This window comes from Podarcis cretensis (genome assembly GCF_951804945.1).
Source record: "Podarcis cretensis genome assembly, chromosome: 3".
NCBI lineage: Eukaryota > Metazoa > Chordata > Lepidosauria > Squamata > Lacertidae > Podarcis > Podarcis cretensis.
In genome coordinates, this window is record NC_137172.1 from 28,464,952 (window position 1) to 28,484,272 (window position 19,321).

At 41.8% G+C, this 19,321-nt stretch overlaps 1 protein-coding gene across 1 annotated transcript in view; it reads right to left on the minus strand.

Moving 5' to 3' along the window:
• USH2A (usherin) overlaps positions 1-19,321 on the minus strand; it is a 446,098-nt gene that overhangs the window by 121,988 nt on the left and 304,789 nt on the right. Inside the window, exons 48-49 of the mRNA XM_079968364.1 lie at positions 14,106-14,304; positions 745-913 (exon numbers count right to left, since the gene is read on the minus strand). Of these exons, the coding sequence (XP_079824490.1) occupies positions 745-913; positions 14,106-14,304 (368 nt within the window). The remainder of the gene's footprint in view (positions 1-744; positions 914-14,105; positions 14,305-19,321) is intronic.

Sequence of the window (19,321 nt, forward strand, 5' to 3'; positions counted from 1 at the left end):
AACAGATTTCATACTATACAGCACCCCATTTTCCAGAGTACTTAAGTGATTCTCACAATATACAATAAGGAATGTAATACTGGATCTTGATTCCACCCCCACACCCTTAAATATATACAGCTTTTAATTAGGCATTGGGTATATGTCTATATGAGCAGATAAGATGGAGCTAACCCATTTTCTGCAGTGTCAGATTGCACTGTGTGGAGAAAAGTCACACTTGGAAGCCATTCTATTTTGTGGTAGGCTGTGCAGTGAACTTGTTATGGGATGGTGTATACACGCAATAAAAAGATAACTAGTTTAGTATGTCGTGGTGAGCCAAAATGTGCTGCAACTAACTTTGCACTCACCTGCTCCCCGCTAGAATTAGATGGAGTGAGGGTGACTGGCCCAAGATCTCCAAGTGAACATCATGGCTCAGTGGAGATTTGAACCCATAGTTCCTCAACCAACACCAAGCTCTCAATTCTCATCCTGTTCACATATTCAGCCGTTGTAAAGCTATTTAGATAACAAATGCCTAACACACAAGTGTGTAGATACTTTATGTATTCATGGAACAGTGTCATTATGAGCATAGAACGCTTTTCCAATATTGGGCAAAAATCACAGCACTATTCCATTTCTTATCTTGTGAAATATTATTCTTCTAAAATTTACGCACAAATACAAATTCATTCTTCTGAAAGACAACTGTGCAGATTTGTTATGTCAAATTCTTGCATTATTTCCCCCTCTTACCTGCTAGTACTCTTGTGTAATAGCCACCACAACACTGGTGCTCCGGTTGCACAGCATGAACCTGGCCGCCACAGCAAACACCTGATGTATTATGCATAACTGGGATGTATTTGTCTTCACAGCACCGGAAACTTGCTGTATTGTTGTACAGAATCCCATTACAACACACCTTAAAGTATTTAAAAACAACAAGGACAGAAACACGATGTGTTAAAAATATATTTCCTGCAGAAAACGATCAGAAGGGAAAAGTATGTATAAATCTAAAGCAGATATAATGGCTGAAAGTCATGCCGTGCCCTCTTGTTGACCTTTGTCTGTCCTGAGATACAATGGAATGGACATCTAAGGGTGAAGTCAAACCACTGTGTTGACAACAGTGAAGTGACCTTCCTGGGGCACAAGCCTGGGCAGTATGTACGGAGGTCCTGGGCTGTCCAGACAACCCCCCCCCCCGCCTCACTGATATGGTCCAAAGGAAAGCAGAGCAATACGTTTGGCACCAGCTTGGCTGCAGGAGTTACTGGAAGGAGGTGCTAGTGCAAATATAGTACACGGAAAGAAAAGAAATGCAAATTATCTCACCATAATGTAGGTCGTATAAGTGCCTGCTCAGCCTTCTGCCATGCCTCTAATTTTTGATGGGCAGCTTCAAGACCTCTGCCCTCCCTCCTTATACTTTTTACCATTAAACTGGACTTGGGAAGGACAACTCTTAAAAGAAAGAACTATCATATGCAGAGTTGGACATATGACCACCATACAACCTGCATTGATTAGTGCTAGAATTGTTGGCCTTCAAGCATATTTACAGTAATTTTACAGTAATGATTTCTTCATTAATATAGATGTTTCTTCAGGAAAGTTTAAGATTTTTGATGCTGAGATGTTATCATGATTAGAATGTATTTCTTATTTCTGGATTTCGGAAAGGACGTGTCTGAATTAGAAAGCTATAATTATACAAATCAGGGTTTTCCAATGCAAACACCTGTGTTGTTTCTTAAATTTATTTTTTCCTTTGTGGCATATGATCACTTCTTTATTATTATGATTCTTCAAATACACTGATCATAATACGTGTGTATTATTAAACACACACTTTCTCCTTGACGTAAAATTCGCATGGAAATGATTTCTGAATAGGACTTAACTGAAGACTTCTTTCTGGCTATTGTTGAGATGAATTATATGCTTGAACAATCAAATAATTATTTGTATGCTTGAACCTGTGAAAGCAGGCTAGCATGGCGTACACATGACACATACTGAACAGCAAGTTGAGTCATTGTAAAATGTAATCTCAGAACTTACATTCGTTTCATTTTACAAGGAACAGTTATTATTGCCAGATCGAAAAGGTGTTTTCTAGTGTAGCACAGGTACATAAAGGATACCTTATTGATCCTTTCTTTTTATTAGTGGTCAAACAAAACCACTCACATAATTTCGCTTTCATTTTCATGTGGAGCAAAATCTCTCCCAAACAGATATAAAATTGTCCATCATAGTTTTGCACATTTGCTGACAACTTTTTAAATATCAAGTTCTACCTCATCAAAAGGATTCCAGATAAACATGCAGTGTGAAAAGAAAAGTTCAGCTGCTTTTTTATTTTATTTTTAACAAAGGGTGCTTCCAGAAATGAGGCCTGATGTCTGGCATGTGAAGCATTTCAAGGCAATGCTTGGAAAGGGGGCACTTACTGTGGCAAGTACTAGTGATGGGAGTAAGTCTTGTTTTCATTAACCCCAAAAGAGAGTGAAAAACCAACTGTAGGGCTGCATCACTTTGTTCCCTCCAAAAACATCCCAAAAGGTCACAAAATGTTCAGCGGCTTTTTTTTTGGGGGGGGGGGGAGAGGCAGGGGGTGAAATTATCTCCTGTCAGAAATTCAGCCAAACTTGTTTCAGTCAAGTTCAATGCCGCTCTAATTTTCACTCTTGATTGCAAGCAATAATGACTGCTTACCCAGTACTGGAGTGGGCAGAGGCTGCGGCCCATCACAGCAGGCCCTCACCCTTGTGGAGCAAACAACCTCTGCATGGGCCAGCCACTGGGAATTCCCACTTGGCCAGCCACAAGGGAGGGCAGGAAAGCCCACTAGCCACTAAATCTGAAGTGGCCCACGTGGTAGGCCAAAGGGGGTGGAGCTTGGATGTGGAGTAGTTTTCACTCTGGTCTGCCACCTGGAAATATATAGGCTGGGACTGCAATCGACCAAAGAGTAGCTCTCCCTCCCACACTTATGTTGTGGCTGTTTGTATGCTAACCTCCTTCCTTCACACCGCCTAATTGACCTTGCTGTAATTTATTAATAGTTGTCACATTCGGAGCCAGGAAGGAATTCGCCTGCAAACAGATTGGCCCCATTTGGAAGTTTTGCCTTCCTCATAGTAATAGCAACTTTTGGCAGATAAGGCATTGGGTGGAATCCTTAGTCTAACATTGGGTTGCGGCAAAGTGCTACATGACTCCTATCCCATACAGGTGCAATCTCAGGGTACCACATTAGAGGGGTCTTGATGGAAGTCTGTCCAGAGCCAAGTGTGGGACAGAGGGGCTGAAGAGTTTCCAGCAGCAGCCTCAGGGGGCCACCTAGGGAGAACTGCATCTTGAGGAGGTCCAATAATCCCAGGCATGACCCTGCTCAAGCGTCAGCCCTCCATCTGAAGGCTGAGAATGGACACACACCCAAACCCTACCTACAATTGTAATCAATAAAATTTGTGGCCAATTTTAAAATACCCAGAACATCTTGTGCTGTTTATTCCACCTATCTCTGTCTAGGTATTTGCTCCCTGGGGGGTGGGGAACACTGTGAGTGGGTCTGCAGCTATTACTACTGTTGTTATTTGTTTATTACATATCTGTAGAGCTCTTCATCCGGGACAGTTTACAATATAAAAACACAAAAATACATAACACAGTAACAAGCAAAAGCAATTCCCTCTCCCACCCCCCATTTTAAAAGGCCACAGATTATTTAATTAGCCAAAGGCCAGGGAGAAGAATATTTTTGCCTGACGCATAAAGATGTAACGAAGGCATAAGGCGACCCTCCCTGGGGAAAGCATTCTGCAAGGTTCCCTACCCCTGCTATAAATAAACCCACCACCATTCTATAAACACTACGCTTAACACAACTACAGCAACAAAGTGAATTAAAAAGGTTTCGCAATGACTTCCTGACCGTGGAGTAATATTTTTTTTAAATATTATGAGAATATATGTATTTTTTTTATAAAAAAAATATGCTAAGCATCCCTAGATTCCCCTCAAAATGAAAACTCTGTGGGAATGAGGAAGTAATGATAGTTAAACTAATTTATAGTGCAGACAGGCCCCTTAACCTTGCATATTTTATCACTAGTTGGTTGCAGTAATGTGCCATTTGACATGTCTAATCTCTGCTATGCTTTGTTAGCTGGGCATGCAGCTCCTTTTTAAACTACACATGGGGAAAAATACTCTTAAAAAGGATTTTCCCCCTTCAGTTTTCTTGGTAATTTCTAAAAGAAGAAGAATTTGGATTTGATATCCCGCCTTTCACTCCCTTTAAGGAGTCTCAAAGCGGCTAACATTCTCCTTTCCCTTCCTCTCCCACAACAAACACTCTGTGAGGTGAGTGGGGCTGAGAGACTTCAGAGAAGTGTGACTGGCCCAAGGTCACCCAGCAGCTGCATGTGGAGGAGCAGAGACGCGAACCCGGTTCCCCAGATTACAAGACTACCGCTCCTAATCACTACACCACACTGGCTCTCTATACAGAACTCTATGCAAAAGGAAATAACAGGTTTGTACAAGCCTTGTACAAGCCTGCCATTGGGTAACCGATACCTCCTACTCATTAAAATTAAGTGGTAAAGCTTGCCACTGAGAGAACAGGGTGGTGGACTAGATAGGCTATTGGCCTGATCTAACAGGCTTGCCTTACGGCCTCATGCTCTTAAATGTACAAGCTGAAATCGACAAATGGGGCTGGCCCTTAATTCAGTGCTGCCGCTAGGGAGCAGGAATTTGTGAAGCAAGTTAGGCAGTGCATTTCCAAGCCTAGTTCAAAGCATCAGAAAGCCAAAGCTACATGCCCCAGTCTGGTGGTAGCTGAATAATGCTCCAATGCATCACTGAATGAAAATGTGCATTTTGAAGGTGAGGATTAACTTTCTAATGGCAAAGATGAATCCTTTTCTTTTTTTATTCCACACCCCCTCCCTTAAATGTCTATATCTATAATTCAACCGTCAGTCTATCTAAGCCCAGGTGAGATCAGATTCTTAAGTACAAGCCTTCTGTGGCTCGGCCTCACATACAGCCATCAGCACGTAAGTTTAATTGAAATGTATGGCAGCAAGAAAATCTTTATCTATACTTTGGCAGATTGATGGTGCAACAGCGACTTATCTGTATTAGTGGAAACCTATTAACTAGTGCATACACAGGCTTGCTATGGTTCAGTACCGTTATTCCTTTAGGCACTAACATTATTCACGTGATTAGCCCCATTGAGTTCTTCTGAGCATGCAGGGCAATGATACTATGACTTTCACATTTCCTTCTGTAATTACTTTTAAACAGGTGAAAATGCTAACAATCAAACTGAGTGGAAGATAAAGAAAATTACAGGAATTAACACAGTTTATGAAGCTGAGCTTTTTATGCGGTCAATCGGTAAAACAAAGCAACTCACATATTCCCCTGATTCCTTTATCACAGATTGACAGAAATGGAAGGGGGGAGTTTTCCCTGAAATGGTAGGGAAACCAGAGCTGGAAATGACCCCATTGTCCAAATTCTGAATTTTAAAGTATCCAAATGAGTAAGATTCAAATCTTACTCATTTGGATGCATTAAAATTCAGAACCCCGACTTCACATTTGGGACCTCTTTTTGTCCAGTGAAACAACAGTACTTTTCCCCACTTATTTTGAATTATTGTAATACTGCACTTGGAAATAAGTCCCACTGAGTTCAATGAGACATACCGTATTTTTCCCTGTATAAGACGCCCCCATGTATAAAATGACCCCTATTTTTTAAAACCCAAAATTTAAGAAATCAAGTTGTCTAGCTTTTTGGGGGGTAGGGGGGTCACTTCCGCCAATCGCTCACCCGCCTGCCCGCCAATGCTGATCGCTTGCCACAGTCACCGCCAATTGCATACCTCACCGCGGCCAGCAATTGTCTGCCTGCTCACCGCCACCAACAGCCCTCCCACCCACTTGCTGCTGCTACCTGCCTGCTTCACTACAGCCGCCAATCGCCTGTCCAATTGCCAAAGCCACAGCCAATTGCCAGCAGGCCTTGCCGCAGCCACCAATCACCCGCCCAATCGCCACTGCCAATCTCCTGCCTGCCTAATTTTATTTTTTAACAAAAAAAACCATCATCTTATAAATGGAAAAATGCGGGTACTCCTGTCTCTAGCAAGTGTGCGTATGACTAAGTATAATCCTGTCTGGTTTATGCACTGCAAGTTTGCACTGGTGTTAATTCATTCCATCCTATGTGTATTTGCATATACTTGCTAGGAATTACTGTTACTAGAGCGTCTGCCTCACTACAAGACAATTATTAAACAAAATTCTGTTTTAAAGATCAGAGAAGTACAGAAGAGACAGCTTTGTCTTGGAGTTGATGGGAGATATTGTCCTCCCCTGCTACAAATTCAGGGGAAACTTATCTTCACGCTTGGGGATATGATAATGCACCTCCATAATAAAGAAACACAATCAGACTGAAAATGAAACTGCGGAAGGGACACAGCTGAGTGGTAGAGAATCTGCTTTGTACACAGAAGATCTCAGCATCTGGTTGGCCACTGTGAGAACACAATACCGGGCTAGATGGACCAATGGCCTGATTCAGGAGGCTTCTGTCATATTCTTATGTTAGAGACTGAACAGGTATGCCTCTCTCACAAACATATTGAGCAGTTCCCTTTCAAGCATGGCATTTGGACACTTTCGGATAGATGTTGTATTTCTGATTAGGGTAATTAGGATCAGCCTGATATTGTCTTGCAACTTGACTTGTAATAGCATAAACAAACATGTTAGGAACCTCTCCCGTCCAGCTGAGGAATAGTTTTCTGCAAGGATAGACTGTGTCATCGAGTTCTCCATGGGGAATTTGGTCATGCTTTCCTGACACAACCTCTTGTGTTAAAAGTAGCTGTCACTATGTGCCTAAGAAGGAGGTTACCAATTTGATCCTACTCAACACAATGCTGAAGCTCATTTATCCAGCTAGCTAACATTTGCATGCTTCACTATACTATTACATAGCTCCGTAACATCAACCGCAACATGCTGTAAATCGCAAAATAGCATTTTTGGCAGCATTTTAAGACAGTTACTATTTGCATTGGTATGAAGCCCAGAGGATATGCATTATCAGCCCATAAAACAGAATGCATTCAAGTAATGTCAGGATTGTGTCATATTCTGGAAGGGAAAAAAGCCAACATACAGAAATTGGTAATGATCATCATTATCTCATCCTCCTTTATTTAGGTGCAGAAGCAGCCAGGGTTCTCATAAGGTCAGTATTATCTCATCCTATTTTATTTAGGAACAGCAACTGTGGATGGCGTAATCAGGCATAGGGCCATATATGTGCTATCCTACCCAATATAAAATATTTCATTACCTAATTATAGTCCATACAATGGACCTGACTTAGTTCTACCTAGATTAATAGGAATTAGGGATGCAGGTAGAATTTGTTTTAAATCACACTGCTCCCTGGTATTTTAAGGAGCTGCAGTTTGTGGGTTGGACAAAAAAAGCGCAAATGGAGGAAATCTCATTCTGAGACCAAGTAAACACATGTTACGACACATAATCATGCCTACTCACAGCAAGAGTTGCAAAACCCAGGACCTTCATCTGATAGAATTATAGTTGGGAGAATGGACATGGGTCATCTAGTTCACCCCCTCCAATGCAGGAATCTATTGCCCAATGTGGGGCTTGAACCCACAACCTTGAAATTCAAAGCCTCAAGCCCTACCAACTGAGCTGCCCCACCTTTTAATGTTGGTCAAGGTACCCAATTCTGACAGACCTGGTGGGCTAGTACAAGCAGCTTGGGTTACTAGAAGTGGCCTGGGTCATTGCACTAAGGTAAAGGCAAAGGTACCCCTGCCCGTACGGGCCAGTCTTGACAGACTCTGGGGTTGTGCGCCCATCTCACTCAAGAGGCCAGGGGCCAGCGCTGTCCGGAGACACTTCCGGGTCACGTGGCCAGCGTGACATCGCTGCTCTGGCCAGAGCCAGAGCCAGAGCCAGAGCCGCACACGGAAACGCCGTTTACCTTCCCGCTGGTAAGCGGTCCCTATTTATCTACTTGCACCCGGAGGTGCTTTCGAACTGCTAGGTTGGCAGGCGCTGGGACCGAGCAGCGGGAGCACACCCCGCCGCAGGGATTCGAACCGCCGACCTTTCGATCGGCAAGCCCTAGGCGCTGAGGCTTTAACCCACAGCGCCACCTGCGTCCCTCCATTGCACTAAAGCATACTTCTAATTCCCACTTGAAGATCCTTTCACTGCACTGGTTGCTTCTCCCAAATTTCCTCAAATTTTGCAAGCAGGTTGGATTGTCTTCAGGTGTCCTGCATTGTGCTCTAAATACAATTGCCTGGATCCTGCCCTACAACTCTGAAAGCCAGGGGTTGTGAGTGAATTTTCAGCATGTGATGTCAGAACACCCACAAGACCCGCTTACCACACTCAAACTCCCACAAATGGAAACAAATGTTCTTTTGACTTGGATCATAATTAAAGTAATAAGATAGAGTGAGGAAGCAGTTAGAGAGTTGGACTAGAGCCTGGCATTCCAGGGTTCAAATCCCCACTCAGCCATGAAGGCCATTAGGTGACCTTGGGTCAGTCACTGTGTTTCAGACTGACTTACCTCACAAGGCTGTTTTGAGGATAAAATGGACAGGTGGGAAAGCATGTGTGCCACCTTAAAATCTTTGGAGGAAAGGTGGGAAACAATTGTAATAAATAAATAAAGAGGTTATTTGCATAGTGTGTGTTGCCAATCCACATTAATCCAGCAGCTAATTGAAGGACATTAGTCTCTAGCATAACTTACTTGAGCATTAAAACCCACATACCAAAAACACATACCCAAGGCAAAACAATAAACTTATCAACCTATATAGTGGTATAACCTTAGGTTCCCTTATGTGTTTCACTCAGTTCAACTTTGTAGATGCATACTGGAGTTGGTTAGACCTACATTTCCAAGGACTGTAACTGAAATGGTTGTTTTATTTTTTAAGGTTCTGGATTACAATGTATGATAAACATTTAAATTTTATGAAGCCAAGATCTGAAAACTTTATCTTAGTGGAAACAGAATGTGAATGCTACAGTTTTGACTAACCCTACCCACAGAAGGATGCCATATAAGATGCTTATCATCCAGAATATTAATTGGTTTCTTTTGGTGACTTTCACTGATAAACATATTCTCTTATTTTAAAAGCACCTTATTAACACGTAAGATTGTGTTTCCTTCTATCACTTTCTTTGGTACCTCTTGGCCTTGAGTGAATTGCAGTTTGGGATTAGTTACACTTTTTAATTAATTAACAACATGCTCATACACTAAATTTTTAAGATGCTAAATTCATAGATTTGCTTGCACTTTCTTCCTTTAAATCAGCACTCAAGATGAAATACATAATGGAAGAATCATGGTTTGAATACTCTGCTGCACTGTGGCAACAAGTCCCTGTCAACACTATACAGATCTTTTATGAAGGGCTGTAAAGGTAATGCAGAATAAACTTAGTTTATTTTTATATTTTGCTTTTATTTTGCTAAAGGCAACAGGCAAAAGGCAGATCCAATATTGGATAAAACATTTCGGAAGGCACTCTACTGACATAAGTTTTTGTGCCCAATGCTGAAGCACAGTGGAAGTAAAACATGATCCAGATAGTATAAGGGCCATACTGTGTCCTAGATAAAGGAGAAGGAAAGGGAAAGAGATGTTTGGCTCTTGATTTTCAGAAAGAGCATGGCTCATTTTTAAGATGAAGATGATCACAGCTGAGCTGGACCCAATGAATGGTTTTTATAAAAACCCCATTATAGTCTTTTTCTTAGTGAATTTCTTGCACTACAGATATCAAATGGCACTATATGGTATTGATATACTTGGATACTTACCTTTCTCATCATGGCATTCATTTGTTCCTTCTTGCAGGCTTTTTCTGTTCTGAAACATTGTAAGCGAAGAAAGCAAGTCTCTTCTAGCACCTGCCTGGCTGGCTGGCTGGCTGGCTGGCTGGCTGGCTGGCTATCAAGAGAACTTTCAGGGCACAACCCTCTGAAGGTGGCTCATAGCAGGATAATTTAGCTTTCAAATAATTTATAGACAAAGCCACCTGCAATGTCTTCAGTCAAGGCTCTCAATAATCCTCCTTTCACCATCCACCATATCAGCTTGTATTAAGTGTAGTCAATGAACAGAGAGGCTAACTCACTAGTTACCATCTCAAATTATGACTCTTGGAACTCCTCAGATTCTTCTTTGGTGTGGCTTATAATCTGGCCCAGATAAAGGTTATTGTGCTGGCCCTCTCCTTCAAAGAACTGCACACACAAAAATTGCTTCTGAAGGACAAATACCCCCGGCACACAAAGACACAAAGGTTCCTCTTCCTGCAGAAAAAGTCCCCTGCTCAGTGTAGTCTTGGAAACCAGCCTAAAAACTGATTTCTTGGGGGCAAAAGTGTTGTCCTGCTGCCAGGCAACAGTGTGTAGCGCTTGGTGGAGCATGAGGTCAAACAAAGAGAAGAGCCTCCAAGATACACCTGGCAGAATCAACATGCAAAGTAAAGTCAATTCCAAGGGTTCTGCAAACAGCAAACCATGTGGTCAGACAATCCAGAGGTCAGGAAATCCAATGATCACAAACCAAGGGTCCAGACAAAGAGCAGGAAGTACAAAGTACACAGGTGTTGTTTCCCGAATCTGATTGCTGCTGAGAGCTCTGTTTAAGAAGGCTGAAGCCAGCTGGTTCTCATCAGTGCCTTCTCCTCTGTGTCCTTGAAGGCTGATCAGCTGCAGGTGGAGTCATTCCCCCTTCTCCCTCTTCAGGTTGCTGTTCAGCAGGTGAAGCTGACTCCTGACCCATGACACAAAAGCCTATTCCAGGGGAGCCTATTCTGTACTACCATGGGAGGTAGCCTAATTTACCAGTAAATCTGATTAATTTCTTCATGTATTTGGTTAAATATGTTACAATTGACAAGGTCAGTGTGATTAACGGGAAAAGGAGATGGGAAGTTGGTGAGAAGCCTAAGGCATCATTTAGAGTGGGATGCAGCCAACGTGGTGTGCTCCAATTCTTTTGGGTTACAATTCCCATCAGCCCCAGTCAGCATGCTCAATGCTTAGTAATGACTATAATTGTAGTCCGTGACATCTGGAGGGCACCACGTTGGGTACCCCTAATATAGCACATGAAAAGAGTGCTCCACAACTTTTAAGGAGGACAGGGAGTAGAATCCCTTTAGTGCCTGCCTCACCCTTGGGGGCCATGCCTTCCTCAGAACACGGATAGATGTGTGAGTTATGGGGAGCCGGATGGTGCAATTCATTGTGGTCTCTGAGCAAGAGTGGGACCACTCTAAAAGGGAGCAAGGTGCCTGTGCTGCCTGGTCCAAAGTGTGTTAATACCTGCACTAGAGATGGGATGAGTTAAGAATAAGAACTCAACTCATGGCAGAACCTCTTACACTTAAATTTTACATCTATAAAACCACAGACCTTTACATCACTAAAACTGCAGTTTCATATTCATATTCCTGGTCTGTACACAAATATATATTTCCCTTCGTGTTTTCTTTCTCAACTGGTAACAAACTATAAAGGTACTAAGTTCACTAAATAAAAAAACAAACAAAAGAACTTATACTGGGAATGATTCTCAAAAATGCAGTAATGCATATTTAAACCTTACAGGTGAGACAATAAAGGGCTAAACTTTGCCAGTGCTAAATGCAACACATAGCTAAGGCTGTGTCAGCTGCTGTAATTTATATTTTGATGTGAATCACTCAGATAACTCACTTTCCTAATTGCTGTCTTGTCTGACAGCAATCTTATGAATACATGCTGTCATTGCATGTGTGATGATGCTGTTGACAAATAGGGACATTATTTCATTACATTAAATCTTACCTTCAAACTAAGAGTTTTCTACCTCATTTGTCAATAAAAAACTGTGTACAGACTCCTACTCTCTGACTACATTATTGATCCCACTCCTAAACTGCAACTAATATGACCATTAATCTGCAAATGACCATAATTTTAAAATATTTCTGACAAAGCACGATAGGCCCACATTCAGAGTTGCTCATCATTGTCACGTAAACAACCACCCACTTGTAGCTGAAACTAAATGGATTTGCTGTAAAGTGGCATCAAATCATTCAACCAAGTAAGTCTCCAAAAAGGCATCTAATCATCCCAATAAACTAATATTTGCCATGCAGATTATGATAAATGATAAGAATAAAATGCACTAGAGGAAGCTGTATAAGCATCTCCTCATACTTTTTACTGTCAGCTTTTTTAAAAAAAAATAATATCGGTAGCACAAGACTGTTGGAAACAGATGTGTATCTAAAAGCAGTCAGTTACTATGGATTCACTGTAATTGAAGCATATAGAAACATTGGCTCAAGCTTCAGTACTGCAAGGTTATCAGTTGTGATGGCATACCCATAATACAGCAGCACAGTTTAATTCCACTGTAACGCAAGCATCACAATCACATAGCTGCAGCATGCAAATCAATGCTATGGATACGTGTGTAAACAGGACATCATGGGCTCCTCCAGATGTCCTTCTTTTTGCACATTCATGATGATTTGTGCTTGTGAAGTTTGTGACTGCAAAGGTTTTGGGGCGGCGCCATTTCATTTTCAGTCAGTGACTTATCCCATAACCTCCTGTTGAAATCTAATAACTTTTTATACCACAAATGTTCTTGTTTATCTTTTCCCCACTTTTTTGTTGTGCTACAGCCCCTCCAGACAGACATAATGTGGTAGCATCAGAGAAGTATCTCAGAACCAACTAAAGTAGAATAAATCATAAAATCTCATAGTTGGAAGGGACCCCAAGGATCATCTAGGCCAACCCCCTGAAATGCAATTAATCTCAACTAAAGCATCCATGCTTAAAAACAATCCTGCTTAAAAACCTCCAAGGAAGGAGAGTCTACAACCTCCCAAGGGAGTCTGTTCCACTGTTGAACAGCTCTTACCATTGTTCTTCCTGATGTTTAGTCGGAACCTCCTTTCTTGTATCTCAAAGCCATTCATTTGTGTTCTACCTCCAGAGGAGAAGAAAACAAGCTTGCTCCATCTTCCATGTGACAGCCCTTTAGATATTTGAAGATGGCTATCACATCTCCTTTTGGTCTCCCCTTTTCTAGGTTAAAGATACTCAGCTCTCTCTGTCATTCCTGATAAGGCTTGGTTTCCAGATCCTTGATCATCTTGGTTGCCCTCCTCTGCATACGTTCCAGCTTGTCAATATCCTTCTTAAATTGTGGTGCCCAGAATTAGACACAGTATTCCAGATATGGTCTGAGCAAGACCATAGAGTGGTACTAGTATTTCTCTTGATCTAGACATGATACTTCTGTTGATGCAGCCTAGAACAGCATTAGCTTTTCCCCCCTTTTTTGTGCTGCTGTTGCTGCGTCACACTGTTGACTCATATTAAGCATGTAGTCTAATAAGACCCCTAGATCCTTTTCATATGCAATACTGTCAAGCCAGGTGTCCCCCATCTTATATTTGTGCAGCTGATTCTTCCTGCCTAAGTGTAGAACCTGACATTTGTCCCTATTGAAATTCATTTTGTTAGCTTGGGCCCAGTTCTCCAATATGTTAAGGTTGTTTTGAAATCTGACTGTGCTTCTTGCGGCATTGGCTACCCCTCCATTACTAATGCACTATTATTGTGTCAAGAATACATTGCAGAATACACACACAATAAGACACCAGTCTGGAGAGCCCCTAAGTTCTGTTGAATAGCTCAGCCCTCAAGGACAGAGTGTGCAATTGGGGATAGGGATGCACACGGTATCCCTGGGTTGGTTCCTGTAATATATAAGCCATCATGGCCATGGACTTTCAACCTCATAATTTTCTCTTTAGCTCATATACTCAACTTATGCTGGTGAGTGAGTCACAGAGTGTGGTGGGACAACTGAAAAGCTCCTGTATTCAATAATGAGTCTCCTCGGCTCTGAAGGTGGAACTCACTCAGTAGATCTTAATATAAAAGCGGGTTCACCAGCAGGTTAATTGATGTTACCTTAAACTGTGGGTTATAGCACAGGCCTCCACAGATATTTTCATGGATATCACATTGCAAGGACAGACATGCCATTCCACCCTGATGTTTTGATAGCTGCTGTGGCACGGTGCACCGTCGCTGAGCTTTGCGTAACAGATCATATCCTAGGATGATGCCATTTGGTTGTCCTGGTGATGCCCAGTTAATCTGAAGTGACCTAGAGCAACAAAAATCATTAATGTGTAAGACAACTCATAAGATATGTGAGTTCCATTTAGCTGTTGCTGAAACTGAAATCCATACAGGTGTCCTTTTAACATTGCTGCAACGGAGCTTTGAGTTGCAAAGCTCTGGCTAAGGTAAATCATTGTTGGAGTGGTATTTTGCTAACCGATTTGAGAGATCCCCCTGAAAAGTGGTATATAAATAGAAATACCTCAAACAGACAGAGCACTGTTTCAGTGTAACCATTATTCTCAAGTGTTTTCAATGTCTTAAAAAACAAACCTTTCTTTTGGTACCATAGAATGATATATTAATACATTAAATTGCTACAAAGCATATGTTTGATAGTCAAAAGCAAAACTTGAACTTGTTATAAATTTCTGATTCTCAGGAGTACCAGGGCAGGGCAGTCTACTTTTGCAAAGTACTGACACTTGGTTGACAGACAGGACTTCCAACAAGAACAGGTAAAGGTAAAGGTAAAGGTAAAAGACCCCTGGACAGTTACGGTAAGTCCAGTTGAATTCAAATATGGGATGCAGCGCTCTTCTCTGCTTTCAGGGTAAGGGAGCTGGCGTTTGTCCACAGATGGCTTTCCAGGTCATATGGCCAGCATGACTATACCGCTTCTGGCGCAACGAGACACTGTGACTGAAGCCAAAGCACATGGAAACACTGTTTACCTTCCTGCTGCAATGGTACCTATTTGCGAATCTACTCACACTGGTATGCTTTCGAACTGTGAGCTTGGCAGGAGCTGGGGCGCTGGGCACTGAAGTTGCAATTTCTGCAGGCAAACCACTGCACTATGACCCTTCCTGTAGGTTCTGCAGATCTGATCATCTCTGTTGCCATATTCACTCAACTAATAGGCGGAGCTAAATGCTGTCTGCTATAAGGGACGCGGGTGGCGCTGTGGGTAAAACCTCAGCACCTAGGACTTGCCGATCGCATGGTCAGCGGTTCGAATCCCCGCGGCGGGGTGAGCTCCCATCGTTCGGTCCCAGCTCCTGCCCACCTAGCAGTTCGAAAGCACCCTTAAGTGCAAGTAGATAAATAGGTACCGCTTTATAGCGGGAAGGTAAACGGCGTTTCCGTGTGCTGCTCTGGTGCCGGTTCGCCAGAGCAGCTTCGTCACGCTGGCCACGTGACCCGGAAGTGTCTGCGGACAGCGCTGGCTCCCGGCCTCTAGAGTGAGATGAGCGCACAACCCTAGAGTCTGTCAAGACTGGTCCGTACGGGCAGGGGTACCTTTACCTTTACCTATAAGTGTCCACAAAACCAGACTGTAGCATTATAAAATATGGACACAAGCCAGGCAAAGACAGGTTCTTTTGAGTTCTATAAGTTCAATTGAGCCTTAAGCACATGCTTAAATATTTCCTATTAGAAAGATGGACTTACTAGTGCTTCACTCTAGTAGGATCATGCACTTATCATATGTTATTCCCAACATACATTTTAAAGAATGTTAAAGCCCAATTACATGACTACTGTCAGAATACTTGGTGACATTGTAAATTAGCATTCATTTAAAGTGAGATGGTTACATTCAGATAGCAGCAGCTGAGATAAACTTTGACATTTTTACAGAATAAAAATAACACAGTGAACTATTATTCCACTACCTTGAGGTATAAACAGAGGAACGTATAACAATAACAATATGTAGAGGAAGGATTAATGTCACCTGTGAAGGGATAACTTCACAGGTTACTTGTAGAGTCACCATTATTATTCTGAAATCTCCATCTGACTTGCTGAATTAATGCCATAGTCTGTGAAAGTCTATTTTATATTCACTGCATATTCTACTCAAGGCAAAAATATATATATCCTTACATATAAATGACATTACTGACAAACATATAGAGCCAAGAAAGAAAGAAAGAAAGAAAGAACCCTTAAAATTATTTGAAGGCTGGATATACATCTTAGTGTATATTATTTCGGAGCTAAGCAAATATTGTCAACAGTATTTAAGCATCGAATGCTTTTGACATGGTGTTCCTTGTTTTTGTTCTTAACCTTTTTTTACAAGATGAAATTTATCAGGATGGATAAAAGGAAGTGCTTATTCGCACAGCACATATTTAAACTATGGAATGTGCTCCCCCAGGACACAGTGATGGCCACCAACTTGGATGGCTTTAAAAGAGGACTGGACAAATTCATGGAGGAAAAGGCTACCCATGGCTACCACTCAAGATGGTTATGCTCTGCCTCCATTGTTGGATGCAGTCATGCTTCTGCATATCAGTTGCTGGAAACCACAAGAGTGCTTTGTGCTTGGGTCCTGCTTGCAGGTTTCCTATGGGCATCTGGGTGGCCACCGTGAGAACAGGATGCTGGACTAGAAGAGCCACTGGCCTGATCCAGCAGACTCTTATTATGGTGTGATATATGAACAGGCAAAAATAAAAGTAGAATCTTATGCCAAAAAAAAGGTGGCAGTTAATTTTTGTCTCCAATGGTTTGTGAATTTCATGCTTGCACTTTTATTCTTCCAGAGACCACCAGCTCATCTCCATTCTGAGTCCTCACTTTTAAAGTCTCCACTTTGCCTGGAAATGTTATCTGGCTTCTTTGTTTAACTGCTACTGATGGGACTCCATGGGCGAATGACAGGTTCATACAAGATTGCTTGAATTGGGCCTTTGACTCACCAACTGAATCAAGACTGAGCTAGAACTGCACAAAAGTGATGCAAGTGATGCCCGCTGGACATCTTTCATTACCACAAAACATTGGCTAAGCTGCTAGAAAAGAATAGCTTTCTATTACAATAAGTGGCTATCATCCCAGAGACACTGAACAAGTTGAGTAGTTAATAACAGTTTCTGCAGAACTTGCACAACTTATATCCCAGCAAATTAAACATAGTCCACCAGTTATGTCTGACAATGTATGAGGGTCTCAGTAAATGTTCCTGTTCTCACTTGCTGCCTGATAGGAATAGTTAAAATTGGATACATGTCACAGGTTGCATTTGGCTGCACTCAGCTTGATGGGTCACAACTTGGTGAGATTGCCATGGCCTAATGCATTGTGAGAAAACATTTAAACCAACTGTATGTAAAAACAATAATGGTATAGCCCTAAAATAGTTCTTAAAAGTCACCGCCCATTTGCTCCCCAATCCTCAAAAATACATACATGCAACAAAAGAGGAAAAGCTATAATAATTCTAATAAAATCATGTTGCAGAATGTGAGTTGCATTGCCCTCCTCCCATGTGGCTCTCTCCTAGAAATCATACCTTTTCCCCATTGGCAGATATGTATTAAAATGTCTCCTTGTTTATACAATCTGTTATTTTCCCCTTGAACCTATTCCTTGATGGAGGATAAATAAGAAAAATTCATATGCAGGCCGGCACCTACTGAAACTGCCAGCTGTAGTGTTTGTCATATTTCAATCAAAGTTGAAGCCAGCCAGCCATTTTTATACTGCATGGTCCCTACATACTCAAGGACCAGAATTAATGAATTAGCTATTGATTAAATTCCACTCTAGCAAATCCACCGTGGCAAATAAATGAACTACCCGGGGCACGTGTAGGCCACAGCCAGACATGTCCGGGCAATCGATCAGTAGTTAGTATTCTTTTGGGATATGGGAACAGCTGATGATAATATGACATGTAAGGGAAGGCAATGGAGAAAGTCTGTTTCTGGCTCAGCAGATTATAAAATCTGCAAGGTATTTCTGATCTTCTTGAATTTGTATGTTATGACATTTTTAGTTTGTATATAATAACAGAGACATGCATAAGTGTTTTCCATACTTCAGACAAAAGCGTACATCAGTGAAAGTCAGGGGTAGGGAGAGGGATGATTTTCAGAATTGAGTTCTTATCATCAAACAAGCTTTGACTAGACATGTTTATGTGACAGAAAAATAGCAAGCTTAATTTCACCTAGCAGTTACACTTTGCACAGACAAATAACAGAATTCAGAGAAAATGTACAAAGAGAAAACAGAAGTTTCTTTGAAATACTGCATGTGTAGATCCGTTTTGTTAGCATATTTCCGAAGATTTAGGTGTCAGATTGTAGTTATTCAAAAGAGACGCTTCTCCCACTCACAAGAAACAAGCTAAGCACCAACCTCTGCCAGAAGTGTAATAAAACCACATCAACAATAACAAGCACGCAGGAGGCTAACTACTTTATTGTTGCCGTAATTTTGATAAATGTCTTGGCACTGGGCAGCCATTAGTTACAACCTCTCTTCTGGCCACGCTGGCACTCCTGGATCTTTTTAGGAAAAGAATGACGGCATTTGTCAGTATTCAGCTGTTTTTCCCAGTCTGGCACCCATTTGCTTTTTGGGGGATGGGGAGGGAATTCTCCATAAGAAAAAGATGGAAAAGAGAATACAAGATCAAATATACCTAGATCTTTGTTCAGGCATTGTAGCCTCCCGTTCAATGATGGGCAGGTGTGGAAATGCACTGCCCCTCCATCACATCCCTGTTGCCCAGCCCGTTCAACCTCCATACACAGAAAGAGGAAGGACTTCAGCAGCGAGCCTGATCTACGCACCGGACCATAAATATACACAGAGGGTTCAATCTCTTCTGGATGAAAGATCTCAGGTTACGGAGTTGGGAAATAACTCTTACTTGTTGATAGAGTGTTCTTTACATGTACACACTGAATGTAAAGCACATAGCTATGTTTCTTGTTTTTCTTAAATTACAGGTATGGGGCATGATTGTGCTTGTTGCTGGGATCCTAGTGTGTGTGTCTCCCTAGTTGTAGCCCTCACCAAAATATTGCCATTATCTTCACTGACCACCGCCCCCCCCCAGGCCATCGTGGCTATGCAGCTTAGTAAAAAACAAATAAAAGTGGCCATTGATGCCAATAGAAACTTCTATACTAAGCCTTGCTTGATCCAGAGATCCACAAAGATAGACTTCCAGACAGTTAGGAAATGCTAGCATAGACCAGTGTAGAAGGCATCTTCATAAGTTAATTGCACTATTTCTTCTTATCTTTGAC